At 36.3% G+C, this 15469-nt stretch overlaps 2 protein-coding genes across 2 annotated transcripts; both read right to left on the bottom strand.

Annotated features, from left to right (window-relative positions):
* Window positions 1–6567: 6567 nt before the first annotated feature.
* On the bottom strand, window positions 6568–8764 carry LOC106368387 (protein NRT1/ PTR FAMILY 2.3-like). Its single transcript, XM_013808336.3, has 3 exons — window positions 8494–8764; window positions 8195–8412; window positions 6568–8109 (listed from the first exon to the last, which is right to left on the bottom strand). Exons 1-3 carry the CDS (start codon window positions 8645–8647, stop codon window positions 6769–6771), a joined length of 1713 nt encoding a protein of 570 aa, XP_013663790.2. The 5' UTR covers window positions 8648–8764; the 3' UTR covers window positions 6568–6768.
* A 903-nt stretch (window positions 8765–9667) lies between these two features.
* Window positions 9668–12124, bottom strand: LOC106368386 (biotin--protein ligase 2). Its single transcript, XM_013808335.3, has 10 exons — window positions 11965–12124; window positions 11564–11840; window positions 11413–11474; window positions 11180–11328; window positions 10966–11086; window positions 10727–10882; window positions 10558–10603; window positions 10133–10199; window positions 9977–10053; window positions 9668–9895 (listed from the first exon to the last, which is right to left on the bottom strand). Exons 1-10 carry the CDS (start codon window positions 12035–12037, stop codon window positions 9856–9858), a joined length of 1068 nt encoding a protein of 355 aa, XP_013663789.1. The 5' UTR covers window positions 12038–12124; the 3' UTR covers window positions 9668–9855.
* Window positions 12125–15469: the final 3345 nt, after the last annotated feature.

Below are 15469 nucleotides of genomic sequence, written 5' to 3'. Positions count from 1 at the left end.
ACATAAATAGATTCGTGTAGATTCTGCAAACCACACTGGTAACTCAGACGACAAACGACGATTGTTTCTTTGTACTACGTGCGAGACAGTCCGTTTTCAAATTCTGCGTCTATCTGAGCCGTTGAAACTTCTCTTCGAAAAAAGTTTATCATATGAAAAGAATATAATAACCAAATGAATAGTTTTGTGGCCATCGTGTTGTCGAACTACTCTTTTTCTTTCTTTGACTCTTGCAAATTTATATGATGAACGCAGACTCCAAAAGTTAGTTAGATTTAAATAAAATTATATTTTTGCTTAGAGAAACATAAATGTGGGAATATTTTTCAATTTCTTGAAAAAATTAGTAGACCTCCACACGTATGAACAGTTTTACTCCACCTTATGCAGAGAGCAGACGTGTAAGTGGGTGATTTTGCTAAATAATTACTAATTCGTAGCAAAATAGTCTACCTTTATATACAAACCGAAATGAGTAACGAATCCAGCAACGTGTTTAGATGCTATTGACACGTGCGGCGCATGCTTTCAGCTTTGTGGTTCTCCATAACGTACGTACGCCAAAAAAAGTGTACAAAAAGCTTGTAGTCCATATGAAGTGCTACAAATTGTTGAGAGTGCATGTATTAGTACGAAAGATAGATGAACTTCTGAAAATATGCTTTTACCTTGGCCGTCGATTTTGTATCCAGCTTTAAGGAATCTCATCTTTATTTCTATTCACGAACACAATTCTAATAATGTACGTCAATTTTGTGCTATACCATCAGTATACACCATTACTTTAAAGTTACAGATGAGTTATATTTTTTTGTTCTCTGACAGTTTTACACTCTTGAGATTTTTCTAAAGGCAAATCTCCAAAATAGCACCTTTCTAAGTTTATATCACAAAAATAGTACTCAAAAACTAAAATGACCAAAATAGCACATTTCTAAGTTTATCCTTTGAAAATTTTAATTTTTTTATTTTTCAAAATTTGAAATCTTATCCCCAAAACCTCATTTCTCAACTCTAAACCCTAAACCCTAAACTCTAAACCCTAAACTCTAAACCCTAAACCCTAAACTCTAAAACCTAAACCCTAAACCCTAAACCCTAAATCATAAATCCCACCATTTAACTCTAAACCCTAAGTTTGTGATTTTTGATAAAACATTAAGTGCTATTTTTGTGACTTTTGACTTTGAGTGCTAGTTTGGGAACAAAAACTTGATTTAGTGCTATTTTTGTCTTTTTCTCTTTTTCTTATTCCTTTTTTTTATTGTAGATCATAAACCAAATTTTAGTAGTGTCATGTAGAAAATCGAATATTCTTTTCATCTAAAGCATTTTTAATAATCAAATTAAGAAAATCTTCAGTGATAGTCATGGATGGTGAAATTCGATATGTAACATTGATCCACAAGGCGAATCTTCACCAAACACCACTTGGTTACTTTGGGGTCTTCTTTAGTGGAATAAACTTTATATCTAGCTCCAAGACTTGTATTTCTCTTTGCAAATTTGAAATATATAACCATACGAATCTGAGCAGTTTCAGAAAGTTAATTAGCTAAGAATCGTACGTTTACATGAAGATAGAGATCGATGCGTCATTAACTATGTTATACAAATTATTCTTCAAATTAAAATAGATTTATATTTTTTTGAGACAAAATTAAAATAAAGATTAGCGGCCATGACTTTAGAACTTTCGGGTAAACATAGTAATATAGAATAATTAACAAAAAAACTCAGAATATGTTGAGGTCATTTGGGTGTGGAAGAAACAGATGGTAGAGAATAATATAGGATTTTAGGAACTCCAAGAGGCTTAGGCCACGAGCTTTTAGTTGATAGATGATCACAACGAACTAATTTTGTGGTACTTGAGAACATAACATTACCAGAAATTTGGATTTTTTTTTTAATATATATTTAATTATAAGTCACTTTAGACCTTCTTGAGACGTTTTTCATTGCCATAATTTCCTTATTTTTGTGTGAGGTTTCTCTTTCTCTATTTGGAGTCCGAGCATAGAAATGTAATTAATTAAGTGAGAAAGCAAGTGTATCAGATATATATGCAGGCCTGGTTCTTGGCTCATAGTGTTCTGGTAAAAGTAAAACTATCATTTTTAGTACTCGCCTAATCATCAATTATATCTATCAAATGTTCTTTATTACTATTACAAATGAGGATTAACTATCATATGCAATATATTGATTAATAATTTAACATACATCAATTTCACGACGTATCTCTCTACTTGACGGTTTTACATGTTTATCTTTGATAGACATACTCTTTGCAATACACGAGCATAACGAACAACCTGCAACACTTTGAATCTTTCAATCAATTTTTCATCCTATAATTTTTAAGAAATTATATCTTTTGAGAATCAAAACCCAAACTTAATGTAAAATCTTTTGACCACTACTCCACTAGGCCAAAAGGCTTTCGCAAAGTATCATATTTAGAATTAATATTATATGTGCATACACTAGTAAGAAAAAGGATTGAACCACGTTTTTTCGTGGTTATGACTCAAGTTTCGTGGCTATATTTAAGATTTGCCACTAAATGCCATGAAACAAAAAATGTGGCTATAAGATCATAGCAAAAAAGGACCTATAGAAAACCGTAACAAAAGTTACGAGTTTGCCGCGAACATTTCGTGGCTATTTTAGCCACGTTTTAGTCTTGAAATATTCATGGCTAAGAATAGTCACGAAATTTGTTACGAATTATTCGTGAAAAAATTGTACCTATTTTTAACCACATTTAATTTCGTCAAAGTAGCTAGTTTTACTATGATTTTCACACGAGTTTTTACGTTTTTTGTTTTGTGGCTTTTTCGAAATTTTCTACAAAAAATCGTAGCTATTTCGTGACTATAACAAAATTTTACTAGTGATACGAAAACATGGTCTTCTATAATATACACACGACGAAGTACTGTTTGTGAGGGCCTAATAATGTGTTTTGCCACCCACGTTATATGAGCGAGTCAGTGTCGAATGCATATAATTTGCATTCATAAGCATGTAACTTTTTCAGTGCAATTTTATTTTCTATTAGACGTTCAAGATTAGATTTGTTGGATAATTCTAAGACTTGTGAAGTAAGTTAACTTATTAATAAGTGTTTAATAAGTTAAATACACAAAAATGAGAAATTTAGAATATAAAATGAATTTACTATTTTCATTAGGTTTGTATTTCCATATTTCACATGTAAAAGAAAATTGTGTTTCATATATATATATATAGGTCTCATGATATTTATTTCATAAGATTTAAGAGAAACATTAAAAGTTTCAGTTTTGCAAAGTTTCTAAGCAATAAGAAAAATTGTTCTTATAATTTTTTGTGTTTCTAGAGATTTGAGTTGGTATCAGAGCCAGGTTGAAGCCTCGATCTTGGCGATAGAGAAGAGATCATGTAAGCAAGATGGCGGACGTGACTAGATCTGCGCCTCATACAAAGGACTTTGGATCCACATCCATCCAATGTACGATGTTGTCATCGGCAAACTATATGGTTTGGTCGATCATGATGAAGGTTTTTCTGCGTGTTCATGAAGTGTGGGATACAATCAAACCTGGTTCAGATTCAAAAGAAGAAAAATGTTGCAACTGCTCTTTTGTTTCAATTTGTTCCCAAAACTTTGATTCTCCTGGTAGGAGAACAAACCGCATCGAAAGACTTTGGAATTCCATCAAGTCACGACACCTTGAAGCTAATCGTGTAAGGGAGGCGAGACTTGAGACGTTGATGACGGAGTTTGACAGGTTGAAGATGGATGATAATGATACCGTCGATGACTTTGCGAATAAGATATTGGGGTTATCATCCAAGGAAGCCTTGTTGGGAGAAAACATAGACGTGTCCAAGTTGGTGAGGAAATTCTCGAATGGACTTCTGAGATACAAGTACATCCAGATCATAGTGTCCCTTTAGCAAGTCCTAGAATTAAATCCAAAAGGTTTTGAGGATATATTTTGAAGGCTAAAGACGTATGAGGAGCGTGTACGGGAAAAACTCAAAAAGAAGACCAAGGGAAGCTTATGTTTTCAAATAACGACCAGCAAATTCATAGAAACTATGAGAATTTACGTAGTCGAGGTAGAGGACAGAATGGAAGAGACAAAGGTTGAGGTCAGTTCAATAACCAAAACCATGTGTCACACACTGAAGTTAAAAACTCAAAAAAAAATCCTTCAAAGGTGATATGTTAGAGATGTGACAAGACGGATCACTATGCAACTTTCTATCCCGAGAAACTAATAAAGAATCAAAAAAACAACCAAAACGAGACACAAGAGGCCGACACCTCTATGTACATGAAGTGGTGCTGTTAAATGAAGGCAAAGTGATTCCAAAGAATATTGATATCGAAAAAGGGAAAGCAAGTGTTTGATATTTGGATAATGGAGTGAGCAATCACATGACGAGGAATAATGAGTTCTTTTCGAGTTTGGATCAAAACGCCCAAGGAAAGGTGAAGTTTGGTAATGGTTTGTGAGTTGACATGGTAGGAAAATGTGTAGTTACTTCACTGTGCAAATCTGGAGAGAGGAAGACTCTCAAAGACATATATTACATACCCAACCTAAAGCACTACATATTGAGTGTTGGAAAAGCAACATAAAACGGATGTGATGTTAACATGAAAGACACCTATTAAACACTCACAAACTTGTATGAAAGGTTACTAGTATGAGTTACAAGATCCCCAAACCATCTCTACAAAATCCCTATGGATATTAGCTACCCGAAGTGTTTACATGCATGTCAGATATGAAGATGCTACATGGAGGTGGCATGCTCGAATAGGACATATAAGCTATGGAGTTATGAACAACATGGTAAAGAAGGAAATAGTCGTAGGAATACCGAGTGTAACACACGTAGAAAGCATGTGTGACTCATGTCTAGCAGGGAAGCATATTAGACACTCATTCCCAACTAAGGTCGTGTTTCGTGTGACAAAGTCATTGGAGTTATTGCACGGAGATTTGTACAGACTCTATGATCCGGTTGCTGGAAAGGTAATGGTGAGTAAAAATGTGATTTTTGATTGGAAAAAAGCTTGGGATTGGACATCTACAACAACCAAAGAAGATTGTGAACCGAGTATTCTTAAACTTCTACATGAGGGTGAGATAGAAGAAGGTAATAATCAAGGTTATGATCATGAACAGGAAGCTATGAACCATGAAGAAGAAGATTGCAATGCAAACTAAGACGGTGGTGGTCAACCGTTGGTGTATAGACACTACCGCACCATAACAAAACCAAAGTATCTCGACGATTATGTGTTACTTGTAGATCAAGAAAGTGAAATGTTGTTGCTCACGGTGGATGGCGAGCTAGAGAACTATCTTGAAGCCGAACACATAAGAGAATGGGTTGAAGATATGGTAGCCAAGATGGAACTACTACAAGAAACAAGACGTTGAAGCTTGTAAAGAGATCAGCTGGAGTTAAACCGATAGGGTTAAAGTGGATCTACAAGATAAAAAGAAAGGTGCATGGTACGGTGAACAAGTATAAGGTGAGACTTTTGGCAAAAAGACTATGTACAAAGACAAGCAATATTCCGATGAAGTGTTTGCACTAGTAGCACGTCTTGAAACTATATGGCCCTTTGCAACAACGAACGTATGAGAGATTTTTCATTTGGACATAAAAACCATTTTGTTGAATGGAAATCTAAAGGAACTAGTGTATGTGACATAACGTATAGGTTTTGAAAAGAAAAGAGAAAAATATTGAATTTATGTATTACACAAGGTTTTGTATGGATTATTCCAAGCACCTAGAACATGTTTAATAAGTTAAATACACAAAAAATTATAATAGAAAATGAAGTTTACTATTTAGATTATCTTTGTATTTCTATATTTCACGTGTAGAAGTGAATTGTCTTTCACTATAAATATAGGTCTCATGGAGATTTGTTCTATAATATCTAAAAAAAACATTGAAAGCTTTATGAGAAGTTTCTAAAGCAATAAGAAAAATTGTTTTTATAATTAGTTGTGTTTCTAGATATTTGAAGAGTAATAAAAGGCGTAAGATTTAATTTTGAGAAGTTTCTGAAGTAATAATAAAAATTGTTTTATTATTTGTGTTTCTAGATATTTGAAGAGTAACAAAAGGCATAACAAGATTTTGGTTCCGAAAACTGGTGATTAGTAACTGTTTAAATCAAAGGAAAACATAATCTGCTGCTACTGATGTTATGTTGTTTGCCAATAATTTGAACTAAGCACAGTAGTTTATTTAAAACGACTGCTTTATTAGAACTAAACCTAAAAGCATTACGACACTAAACAAGTCAATAGAAAATCATAGAGCTACTAGCAATAGCAATGATGTAAACAAAAGCATTTTTCAAACCGTTTTCACTTGTAACGCAAGAAAATGTCTGAACTGGGAACTGTAAGCACAATACTGACCCATTCAACAATTCACCAAACTTCGTTATCCCTAATGCGTATTTCAAGCCCAATCACCGAGTTTTTTTACTAGTGCTTGTAACTGAAAACTTTTATACATTTTAGGCTAAAAATATATGAAAAAAGATCAGTCAATTACTCTGTTACATTCACAGATACTAAACATGAGAAAAAAGAGGAGCATGCAACAAAGTTAATATATCAGTTTCATTAAACAAAAACACACTTGGCATGGTAAAAATTGCAAACACAGATATATAAGTTAACAAGAGCATGCTACAAATTAGAGAAAACTGAAGCCAACTTGTTGTCTGTCTTAGGTTGAAACATCTTTAGGATCTTGTTCATTATCACCTTGGAGATTTCTGTATTTGTAGAACCAAGAGCAGACGAGAAAATATCCGAAATTCAAGACTCCTGCAACGACTAAAACCCAGTAAACATTGTCAACTCTTCCGCTGTTAATGTCATTTGGTAACCACTTGGTAGTCCTCTGGAGGAGACTGATCAGAGCTGTGCTCAGATAGAAAGAGATTCCAATCACCAGCGAGGTCAGTGAAGTCGCGGTGTTCCTCAGAGACTCCGGGAATTCTCCATAGAACAGTTCAATGTTACCTGGAAACTGGAAGGCCTCACCTATCCCCACTATAACGAGAGGAGGAAACAGCCATAGCACTGACATGGGATGCCCGTTTTCAACTGTTTTCAGCCTCTTTGCTTCCACAACCGCAGAGACTGCCATGCTTAGGATGGTAAGAACCTGTCCTATCCCGACCTTTTGAAGCGGAGTTAGCCGCTTACCGGTTAGCTTCTGATACATGGGGTAGACAAGCCAGTTGTTGATTATTATAAAGGTGGATGCGGAGGTCATTATAATGACTTGGAGGGACCCGGCCGGGACTTTGAAGTGTGGACCAAGCGCACGGTCCGTGACTAGAGCTTGGAGTACCATCAAGCTTGTTTGCATCACCATTGGAGTACTAACAAAGATTATGGCCACCCACAGAGGAAGAAGTCGGAGAATGGCTTTGAAATCTTCTACTTCCTGAACAGAGCACATCCTCCAGATGTTGTTAACTGAGCCGTCGCCGTCTTCGGTTTTCAAGGCTGCACGGTTCAAGAACCCATAGCTCTTGGAGGGTATTATTGCAGGAGAAGTCTTGGCGAGTCCCTGGTGATAGTCTTGTTCTTTTGATGAAATCACAGCCTTTCTTTTCACTGTAGCGGCGACTACAACGCTGATGAGGCTTTTGAAAGGGCTTCCCATGGGTTTCTCATGCTTGTAGAGTTTTTTCCCGCTGACGAAAACAACGAAACTTACGAAATTTGCAGCAGCGCAGAGGCCAAACCCGAGTTTCCAGCTAGCATTGTCCTGTGTGTAGACAATCGCTGTCGCTCCGGTAATGGCCCCAGCGTATAGTGTGAGGAAGTACCAGTTGAAGAAGCTTCCTTGATCCTTAGGTTTGTCGTATTGGTTTGCACCTGCAGATGCCAGGGTGAACCGTGTCCCACCTGCTCCAGTGGTTACTAGAACTAAGGCTATATACAAGATCCCAAGCTGGAGTGCCGTTGGAGACTGGCATAGGATTGATCCGGTTGCACACGGTATAGGTTTCAACAAGTCCAAAGATGCGATCAGAGTCAGGAGAAGAATCCCCTATAATGTTTTAAAACTGTTAGATCTTTGTGTATAAGAAAAATAAGAACAAGCAAAAGAATCAGTCATGAGTTGTTGGACTTACAGTAAGCGAGATGAAAGTAGAGGCGGAGATGACGAGAATGTTTCCAAAAAAAGAATCAGCTAAAATGGCTGCTACAAGAGGCAACATGCTGAGGCATCCATTGACAATGTTCGAAATCTGAGCAGCAGCGATGCTCTTGATGTTGAATTCCGCGATCAAGAACACAATCAAGTTTAGTACCCATCCGAAAGATGTTATGGACATACCTAACAATGTAGCTGCACCACATATCAATATGTATAAGTCTCGCCTTCAAAGGAACATAGACAACAACAACAATAAAAAACAAACAGACAAACCCATCATGAATGGAAAAGTTATCCAGCCACCGGGCTTGCTGCTCGGATCTCGAGCGCACTGCGCTTCTGTATCACCCGAAACTGGACCAGCCATGGAAGAAAACAAGTGGAAGCACAAGTAACTTTGAAATTTTGTTTGTGTGTTATGATGCATATAAAAAGCCGTATAAATAAGCAAATGCACAATAATTATGTTCTTTAGTCCCAAAACTACCTAATCATGTTTTGACATTCCATCTACTTATGTCCTATTCTGAAAACAGGTTGGTGAAAAAACACCAAAAGGATTTGGTCAGATCTTTAATGGCATGATCAGAATCCACTTCGAATAATTTTGCATAATTTAATCAAATATACTTACGAGCACACGATGCTCACAACCACCTATAGTGTGTCTAGTCCCTTAGTGTTACTTCGAGTAATCTTTATAAAATAATCAAATATACTTACGAATACACAAGGCTCACGACCACATATAGTGTTCAAGATCTTCTGTGTCTCAAAAGAGACTGACCCAGCCATTACAGAATAAACGCGTTTGAGAAGTAAAAAATTATTAAAAAACTATATATATAAGGAAGTTGAGAATAACTTTTCCCATTGAAACGATTTCTTAGCTGTTGTCCAGATAATAGCTGCTAACCCATTTTTTCATATTTATTCTCGTTGTCGTTTTCAAACATTTGGTTGGTAACTCTAAAAGGAGTGTGATTCTTAGAGATATGTAACCGAATTCAGTTGACATTATACTGTTGATAAAAATCAGCTTATTTGTTTTGTTGACCCTCAAAAGTTTTGTCCGTTTAAGGGGGTGATCGGTAGTTGTTGTAGATGCTGTCGACAACCATATTAATTTCTACAGCACCAAATTCAGAGCAATGAAGCTTTAAATTTTTGTTTGAAACCACAGCTCTTGAAATAACTTATACTTGTACAAGTGTTCTGCAGAGCCAAATATCCAAAGCAATTTTTTAGTGCTTTCCATAAAATTTTACAGCAATAAAATTTAAAACCACAGCAAAAAGTCTACAGATTTTTTTCTAAGCAAAAATTTTAAAGCTACATTCATTATAAGTTTCACAAATCTGTCATTTTTGGCTAAAAATTGCATTGAATGGAATTTCCTTGTAATTCCACACCAAACTTTGGAGGTAATTGCTACTTGGTCCAATACTTATTTTAGAAAAACATTTTCATAGTGAATATACATAATCTGCAATTTTGGATACAAGGAAATAAGGGACAACACCACATTAATATATAGTATATATAAAATAAACACTTTCTCCGTTGGCCGAAAACCGAGACTAGTACTAGTTGTGTCCATGGTGCTATAACATCTCCTTCCCCGAAGAAAAAGGATCATATTTTTCTTCGGACTAGACCTTTGAAAAAGTCAAAACTGTAGTTGAACACAACATTACATATTAGCTTTAACATGTAATATCATAATGTTATTATCCATTTAATTGATTCAACTTACCTATTGCCATCAGGGTGAAGCTCATACATTTGATAATCATCTCCAATAGCCAGCAGATATCCCGAAGATGTCAAACCCTAGAGACTCCTCTAGAATTAGAATTAAAGCACAATGACTACAATTTTTATATAAAAAATCCATAAGACTCTTCTTTACCTGGATAGTCACAACGTTGTGAACAACTTGGTCCTCGATTTTATCTTCAACGATCACTCTTTGCCCGCTGCACATGTGAGAGAATACACGGCAACGTATTCAGAAATTTGGATACAGCCACAAGTGAATAAAACTATGTGTGTGTATGTATCAAGTATCAACAAAACAAAAACATCAATTATTGGTAAGTAATATGTCTTGTTCTTATCTTTAAGAGCTTTTTAGTTTATTGCAGGGAAAATACAACATTGACTATTGAAATAAATTTTAAGGTGTTTTTTAGCCAAGCAAAGGTGCTAACGGACGAGAGCTTTAGCCATTTAGTTCAGAAAGTGACAAATGGAATACACCAAAACAAAAAATCAGTTTTCAAATTCAGATAACACAGACCTTTCATTGACAAGCAAAAGGAAAATACAAATTACCTGTGAAGCCATGTCCTGTAGTAAAGCTCCTCGAGAGATTTAAAACCTGTAAAATGAAGTGCAATGACATAGAATGACTACACGTGGCTTAAGACTTGATAATAAGATTAATCAAAAACTGACTACTGAATCTTTACGCAGTTTCCGAGATCAGAGGTTTTAACATTACCTTGGTCAATAAATAGATCAAAGAATTTTTCGAATTTATGAAAGAAGGCAGCTAAAATTTCTTCTCTTTTAAGTAGAACTGATGCAGGAGATATGTCTTTTAGTACAGCATTTAAGCATGTGGTCGGTTGATCGTTGTCCACATTCAATCCCACACCTGCAAAAAAGAGGATCAGTTTAGCAATTTTCTAGGAACAAAGGCAACCCAACTTGTAAAGAAGAGTAATGCTGCGTATTTACCAACACTAACGTGAAATATACTAGATCTGTAGGTAGAGGTACACAAAATGCCTCCGACTTTAAGGCCATTCAAGTAAAGATCATTGGGCCACTTTATTTTAACGTCTATATACGGCAAACCCTGAAATTGATTTAGCGAAAACAAAAAAAAGTCAGAGATCTTTTTTGAATCTGATGCAAAGAAGGGAGGAGGAAGCAAGCAAGAGATAGATACCTTGTTGTCACAAACATGTTTCACAGCCTCAGTTACAGCAAGAGATACAACATACTGAATCAAAGGAACGATTCGACCATTTTCCATTTCTACCGTAAAAGAATACATAAGACAACCCTTTGGAGATTCCCACACATTCTTTGTTCTGCCTGTTGCATGTTCGTTCGTAAATTACACATTCCATTTTTTTTTTAATTTATTCTTACTAGACAGCTAAATTAACAAACTCTTACCTCTACCCTTGAACTGAATATCTGAGACACAAACTGAACCAACCGGAAGCTCAGAAAAGTTACTGAAAGAAACAAAAAAAAATAAAACAGATTTGAACACGCAGAAAACATAAACTTTTTTAAAGAAAACAGATGTTGAAATGATGCTTACTGAGAAACAACATCGTGAGTGGAAGACAAGCGGGGAGACCAAATGAGAAACCGACCAAACCGAGCAGTTGAAAGCGAGTTCATGAAGAGTGAAGGATTGAATGAATCATCACCTCTAACCAAATTCTTCATCTCGGAATCTAAAAAGAGTGAAACTTTAGTAGTATCATCTGGGAGCTTAAGCACGTTCTCCTTCTTCAAACGCTTTGCTGTATCATTCTCAACAGAGGACTTCCCACACAAAACCAAGCTACACGAATCTAGATCACCATCCATTGCTATATTCAAAACAAAATTGTATTAGAAAATTAACTACATCTACAGATAGACCAAATCATAGCGATACAATCCAATTTCAAACCGAAAAGGAGAATTAATAGTTTGGGATAGAATGGTTCGAACCTGTGGCAGCGACGGAGAAAGATGGACGGCAAGACCTTAAAGAGACGAGACGCAACAAGTTCGCCACTTGCATATAAACGTAGAATAGAAAGAAAGAAGCAGCTTTCGGACGGAGAAAACAATGACTACCGAAATTGAGAACTGTAGATGACGACGACTACCAAGGCCCTTTAACCGGTTTTATACGATCTGGTTAAATATTCCGGTTAGAGTTGACTCAAAAGTCAAAATCTGAAGATATACTTGTGCATCCAATTGGGCATCAATAATTTTCTCTCCGTTTCAAAAATATATATTTTTAAGTTTTTCACACTTATTAAAAAAATTATTAAAATTTAGTTATCAATGCATTATTTTCCGTTATCAACTATTTTCCATGACTTTTAACCAGTAAAATCTTTATAAACACCATTATGTTTTTTTAAGTTTACAATTTGCAATTAATTTATCTATATGTTTTTTAAACAAGTTTTTTTTCTAAAATATACTCCTTCTGTTTTATGATGTAAGTAGTTTTGGATAAAATCATAAAAATTAAGAAAATTTTTATGTTTTAAAAAATATTGTATAATAAATAGGTTAGATATAACTTAACAAATCAAAACTAAATCCATTTAATTTGATTGGTCACACTATATTCAATAAATGTAAAAATTACCTAAAAATATGAAAACTACTTACATTTTGAAACAAAAGAATTTACCTAAAACTACTTACAATATGAAACAGATGAAGTATATCTTTTTTGAAACGGAGGGAGTATCACTACGATAAAGTAAAGACAGTTATGCCCTTAAGCTTTTGTCAATGTAACCAACCATCTCTAGTTATTTTGCATTTAACTTCTGTATTCTTACAAGGGCCCGCGTTTCTATAAATAAGAAACACATATAGAAGAAATCGTATACACCTTGTGAAAGTTAATGAAGAACAAAGTGAAGAACAAGAGAGAGAGTAAGAAGAGAAATCAAGAGTAAGAGAGATAGAGTAAAGAAGGATTTTTTTCCTTAACCATAATGTGCAACATGTTACAGAAATTTAAAGGCAAGATGCCTTGGTACAACAATGAATAAAATATGAAACTCATAAACTAAGAAAATAATAAAGAATGGAAATCTGATCGATAGATAGTGACAAGTCCTCAACGGTCTTGGAGCATTCCTTGTCTTCTTCCATCCTTAAGTAGATCATGTGACTAATACTATAAATAATTCACCCAACTTGTCTCCTTACTCTCCAACTGTTAGGTGCTTCTTGTGAGTTTAAATTCACCAGCTCCACTATGTTCCTGAAAAATTTCTCAAGTCCAGTCTTGTTTCTCAAGTCCATCCTCTTATCTCTTTCATATCCTTCGTCAATACTCCCCATCAAGCTTAACCATACAGCATGGTTGAGCTTGGAAACCATGAACACATCCCTGATTAAAACCTTTGTGTGAAAACCCAGTGGGACAAAAACACACAAAGGAAAAAGAGTAGATGTTTCATGGCTAAGGAGATCATGATCTGGACAAGTCTATGAGTCCCAATCTTGGATGAATGAACTCACATACTTTGGTGCTTGCTCCTTTGGTAAAGATATCAGCTAGCTGGTCTTCACTCCTAGTGTAGCAAGGTAGAATGATCTTCTGCTCCACAGCTTGTCTCACCTTGTGACAATCCACTTCAATATGCTTCGTCCTCTCATGAAACACTGAGTTTGAAGCTATATGAATGGCTGCCTGGTTATCACAATGCATGGTGATTGGTGTTGTTGTTTCCATGCCTAAGTCTCTCAGCAGGTTCTTGATCCAGATGAGTTCACTAGTCAGCTTCCTCATTGCTTTATATTCTGCCTCAGCACTTGAACAAGACACCACTTTCTGCTTCTTGCTCTTCCAAGTAACTAGATTTCCTCCAATGAAGGTGCAATATCCTGTAGTAGACTTCATGTCCACTCTATCACCAGCCCAATCTGCGTCACAATATCCCACAATCTTTGTGCTCTTGTTGCATCCCATCCAAACACCTTGACTAGGAGCCTCCCTTAGGTACCTCATGATCACTTCCACCATGTTCCAATGATGAACCTTAGGTGCTTGCATATGCTGGCTAACTTGATTCACAGCAAAGCAGATGTCTGGTCTTGTAATTGTGAGATAGATCAGCTTCCCAACCATCCTTCTATAGAGCTTGAAGTCGCCAAATGGAGTATCTTCAAACTCCCCCTCACGCAAGACCTTGTAACCTTCTTCAAGTGGTGTCTTAGCTACTCTTGCTCCAAGTTCACCTATCCATAGAAAGTACTTTAGCTCACCTAAATCTTTAATATCAAAGGTAGACTTAAGAAAAACTTTAGTAGAGATGATACCTTCCTTGTCACTTCCTGTTATGATGATATCATCTACATAGATAAAAATCACCACAATTCCTTGCTTGCTTGTGAGTGTAAAGAGTGTGTGATCAGCTTCTGACTTTACAAACCCTTTTCCATTGAGGGTTGTACTCAGCTTGTGATACCAGGCTCTTGGAGACTGTTTTAATCCATAGATTGCTTTCTTCAGCCTTAGGACATTTCCTGGCTTGACCATTCTTCCATACCAGGTGGTGGTCTCATATACACCTCATCCTCAAGCTCTCCCTGTAGAAATGCATTCTTGACATCCATCTGCCATAGATCCAATTCCAAGTTTACAGCCAAAGAGAGCAGAATTCTTATGGTTTGGAGCTTAGCTACTGGTACAAAGGTGTCTAGATAGTCTTCTCCATAGACTTGGGTGTATCCTCTTGAAACTAGTCTTGTTTCCTTCCTTTCTGGCTTTCCATTAGCCAAGTACTTGACAGTGTAGATGAGGCGACTTGTTACTGCTCTCTTGCCTTTGGGAAGTTCAGTTTCATACCAAGTATCATTCTTGACCATGGCATTGACTTCATCTCCAACTGATTCTCTCCATTCTTCATCAGCCATAGCCTCCTCGTATGTTTTTGGAACATACTCTTGGTCCAGGTTACTAATGAAAGCTACATGCTCTTGAGGATAGCTTGCAAAGGAGCAGGTTGCTTGGATAGGATGAGCCACTGCATTGCTGTTGAAGTATACTCTGGTGTCGACCCACTTGGATGGTTTCTTCACTCTAGTACTCCTCCTCAATGGTTGAATCTGCTCTTCTACCACTGCGTCTTCATACTGATCAGATTCAGCTCCATCTTGATCATGAACTGATGCTGAATCATCTTCTGGTGTTTCTGGTGTTGATTCATGCTCATTGTCCCCCTCAGGATCAGGATGGACTGGCTCAACAATTGGTACTGCTTCTTCATTGGTTACAGCCACTGGTGTTGATGGAGAGGTTCTAGGCGCCTCACTGCTCCGAGGCTTATTGATTCCTAAACTTTCCAGGATGATCTTCAGGTTGTTTGCTCTATCAGATGGTCCATGTGAGAGATCCCTAAGGTTTTTCCAGCTCTTCTCATCATAGTACCCCTTTGATTCCACAAACTTGACATCCCTTGAGACCATTACCCTT

This window comes from Brassica napus, chromosome C2, assembly GCF_020379485.1.
Source record: "Brassica napus cultivar Da-Ae chromosome C2, Da-Ae, whole genome shotgun sequence".
Taxonomy (NCBI): domain Eukaryota; kingdom Viridiplantae; phylum Streptophyta; class Magnoliopsida; order Brassicales; family Brassicaceae; genus Brassica; species Brassica napus.
The sequence above is the reverse complement of the archived record's forward strand: the minus strand, read 5'-3'. Positions and strand labels throughout refer to the sequence as shown.

What these genes read in the sequence shown, in the direction of transcription:
- LOC106368386 (XM_013808335.3), bottom strand. Translation starts at nt 12,037, where the DNA reads ATGCAAGTGGCGAACTTGTTGCGTCTCGTCTCTTTAAGGTCTTGCCGT. An exon ending in AACATGTTTGTGACAACAAG is followed by an intron (nt 11,087 to 11,179) that starts GTATCTATCTCT and finishes AATCAATTTCAG; the next exon opens with GGTTTGCCGTATATAGACGT. An exon ending in ACAACGTTGTGACTATCCAG is followed by an intron (nt 10,054 to 10,132) that starts GTAAAGAAGAGT and finishes AGGAGTCTCTAG; the next exon opens with GGTTTGACATCTTCGGGATA.
- LOC106368387 (XM_013808336.3), bottom strand. Translation starts at nt 8,647, where the DNA reads ATGCATCATAACACACAAACAAAATTTCAAAGTTACTTGTGCTTCCAC. An exon ending in AACTTTTCCATTCATGATGG is followed by an intron (nt 8,413 to 8,493) that starts GTTTGTCTGTTT and finishes TATGTGGTGCAG; the next exon opens with CTACATTGTTAGGTATGTCC. An exon ending in CTACTTTCATCTCGCTTACT is followed by an intron (nt 8,110 to 8,194) that starts GTAAGTCCAACA and finishes AAAACATTATAG; the next exon opens with GGGATTCTTCTCCTGACTCT.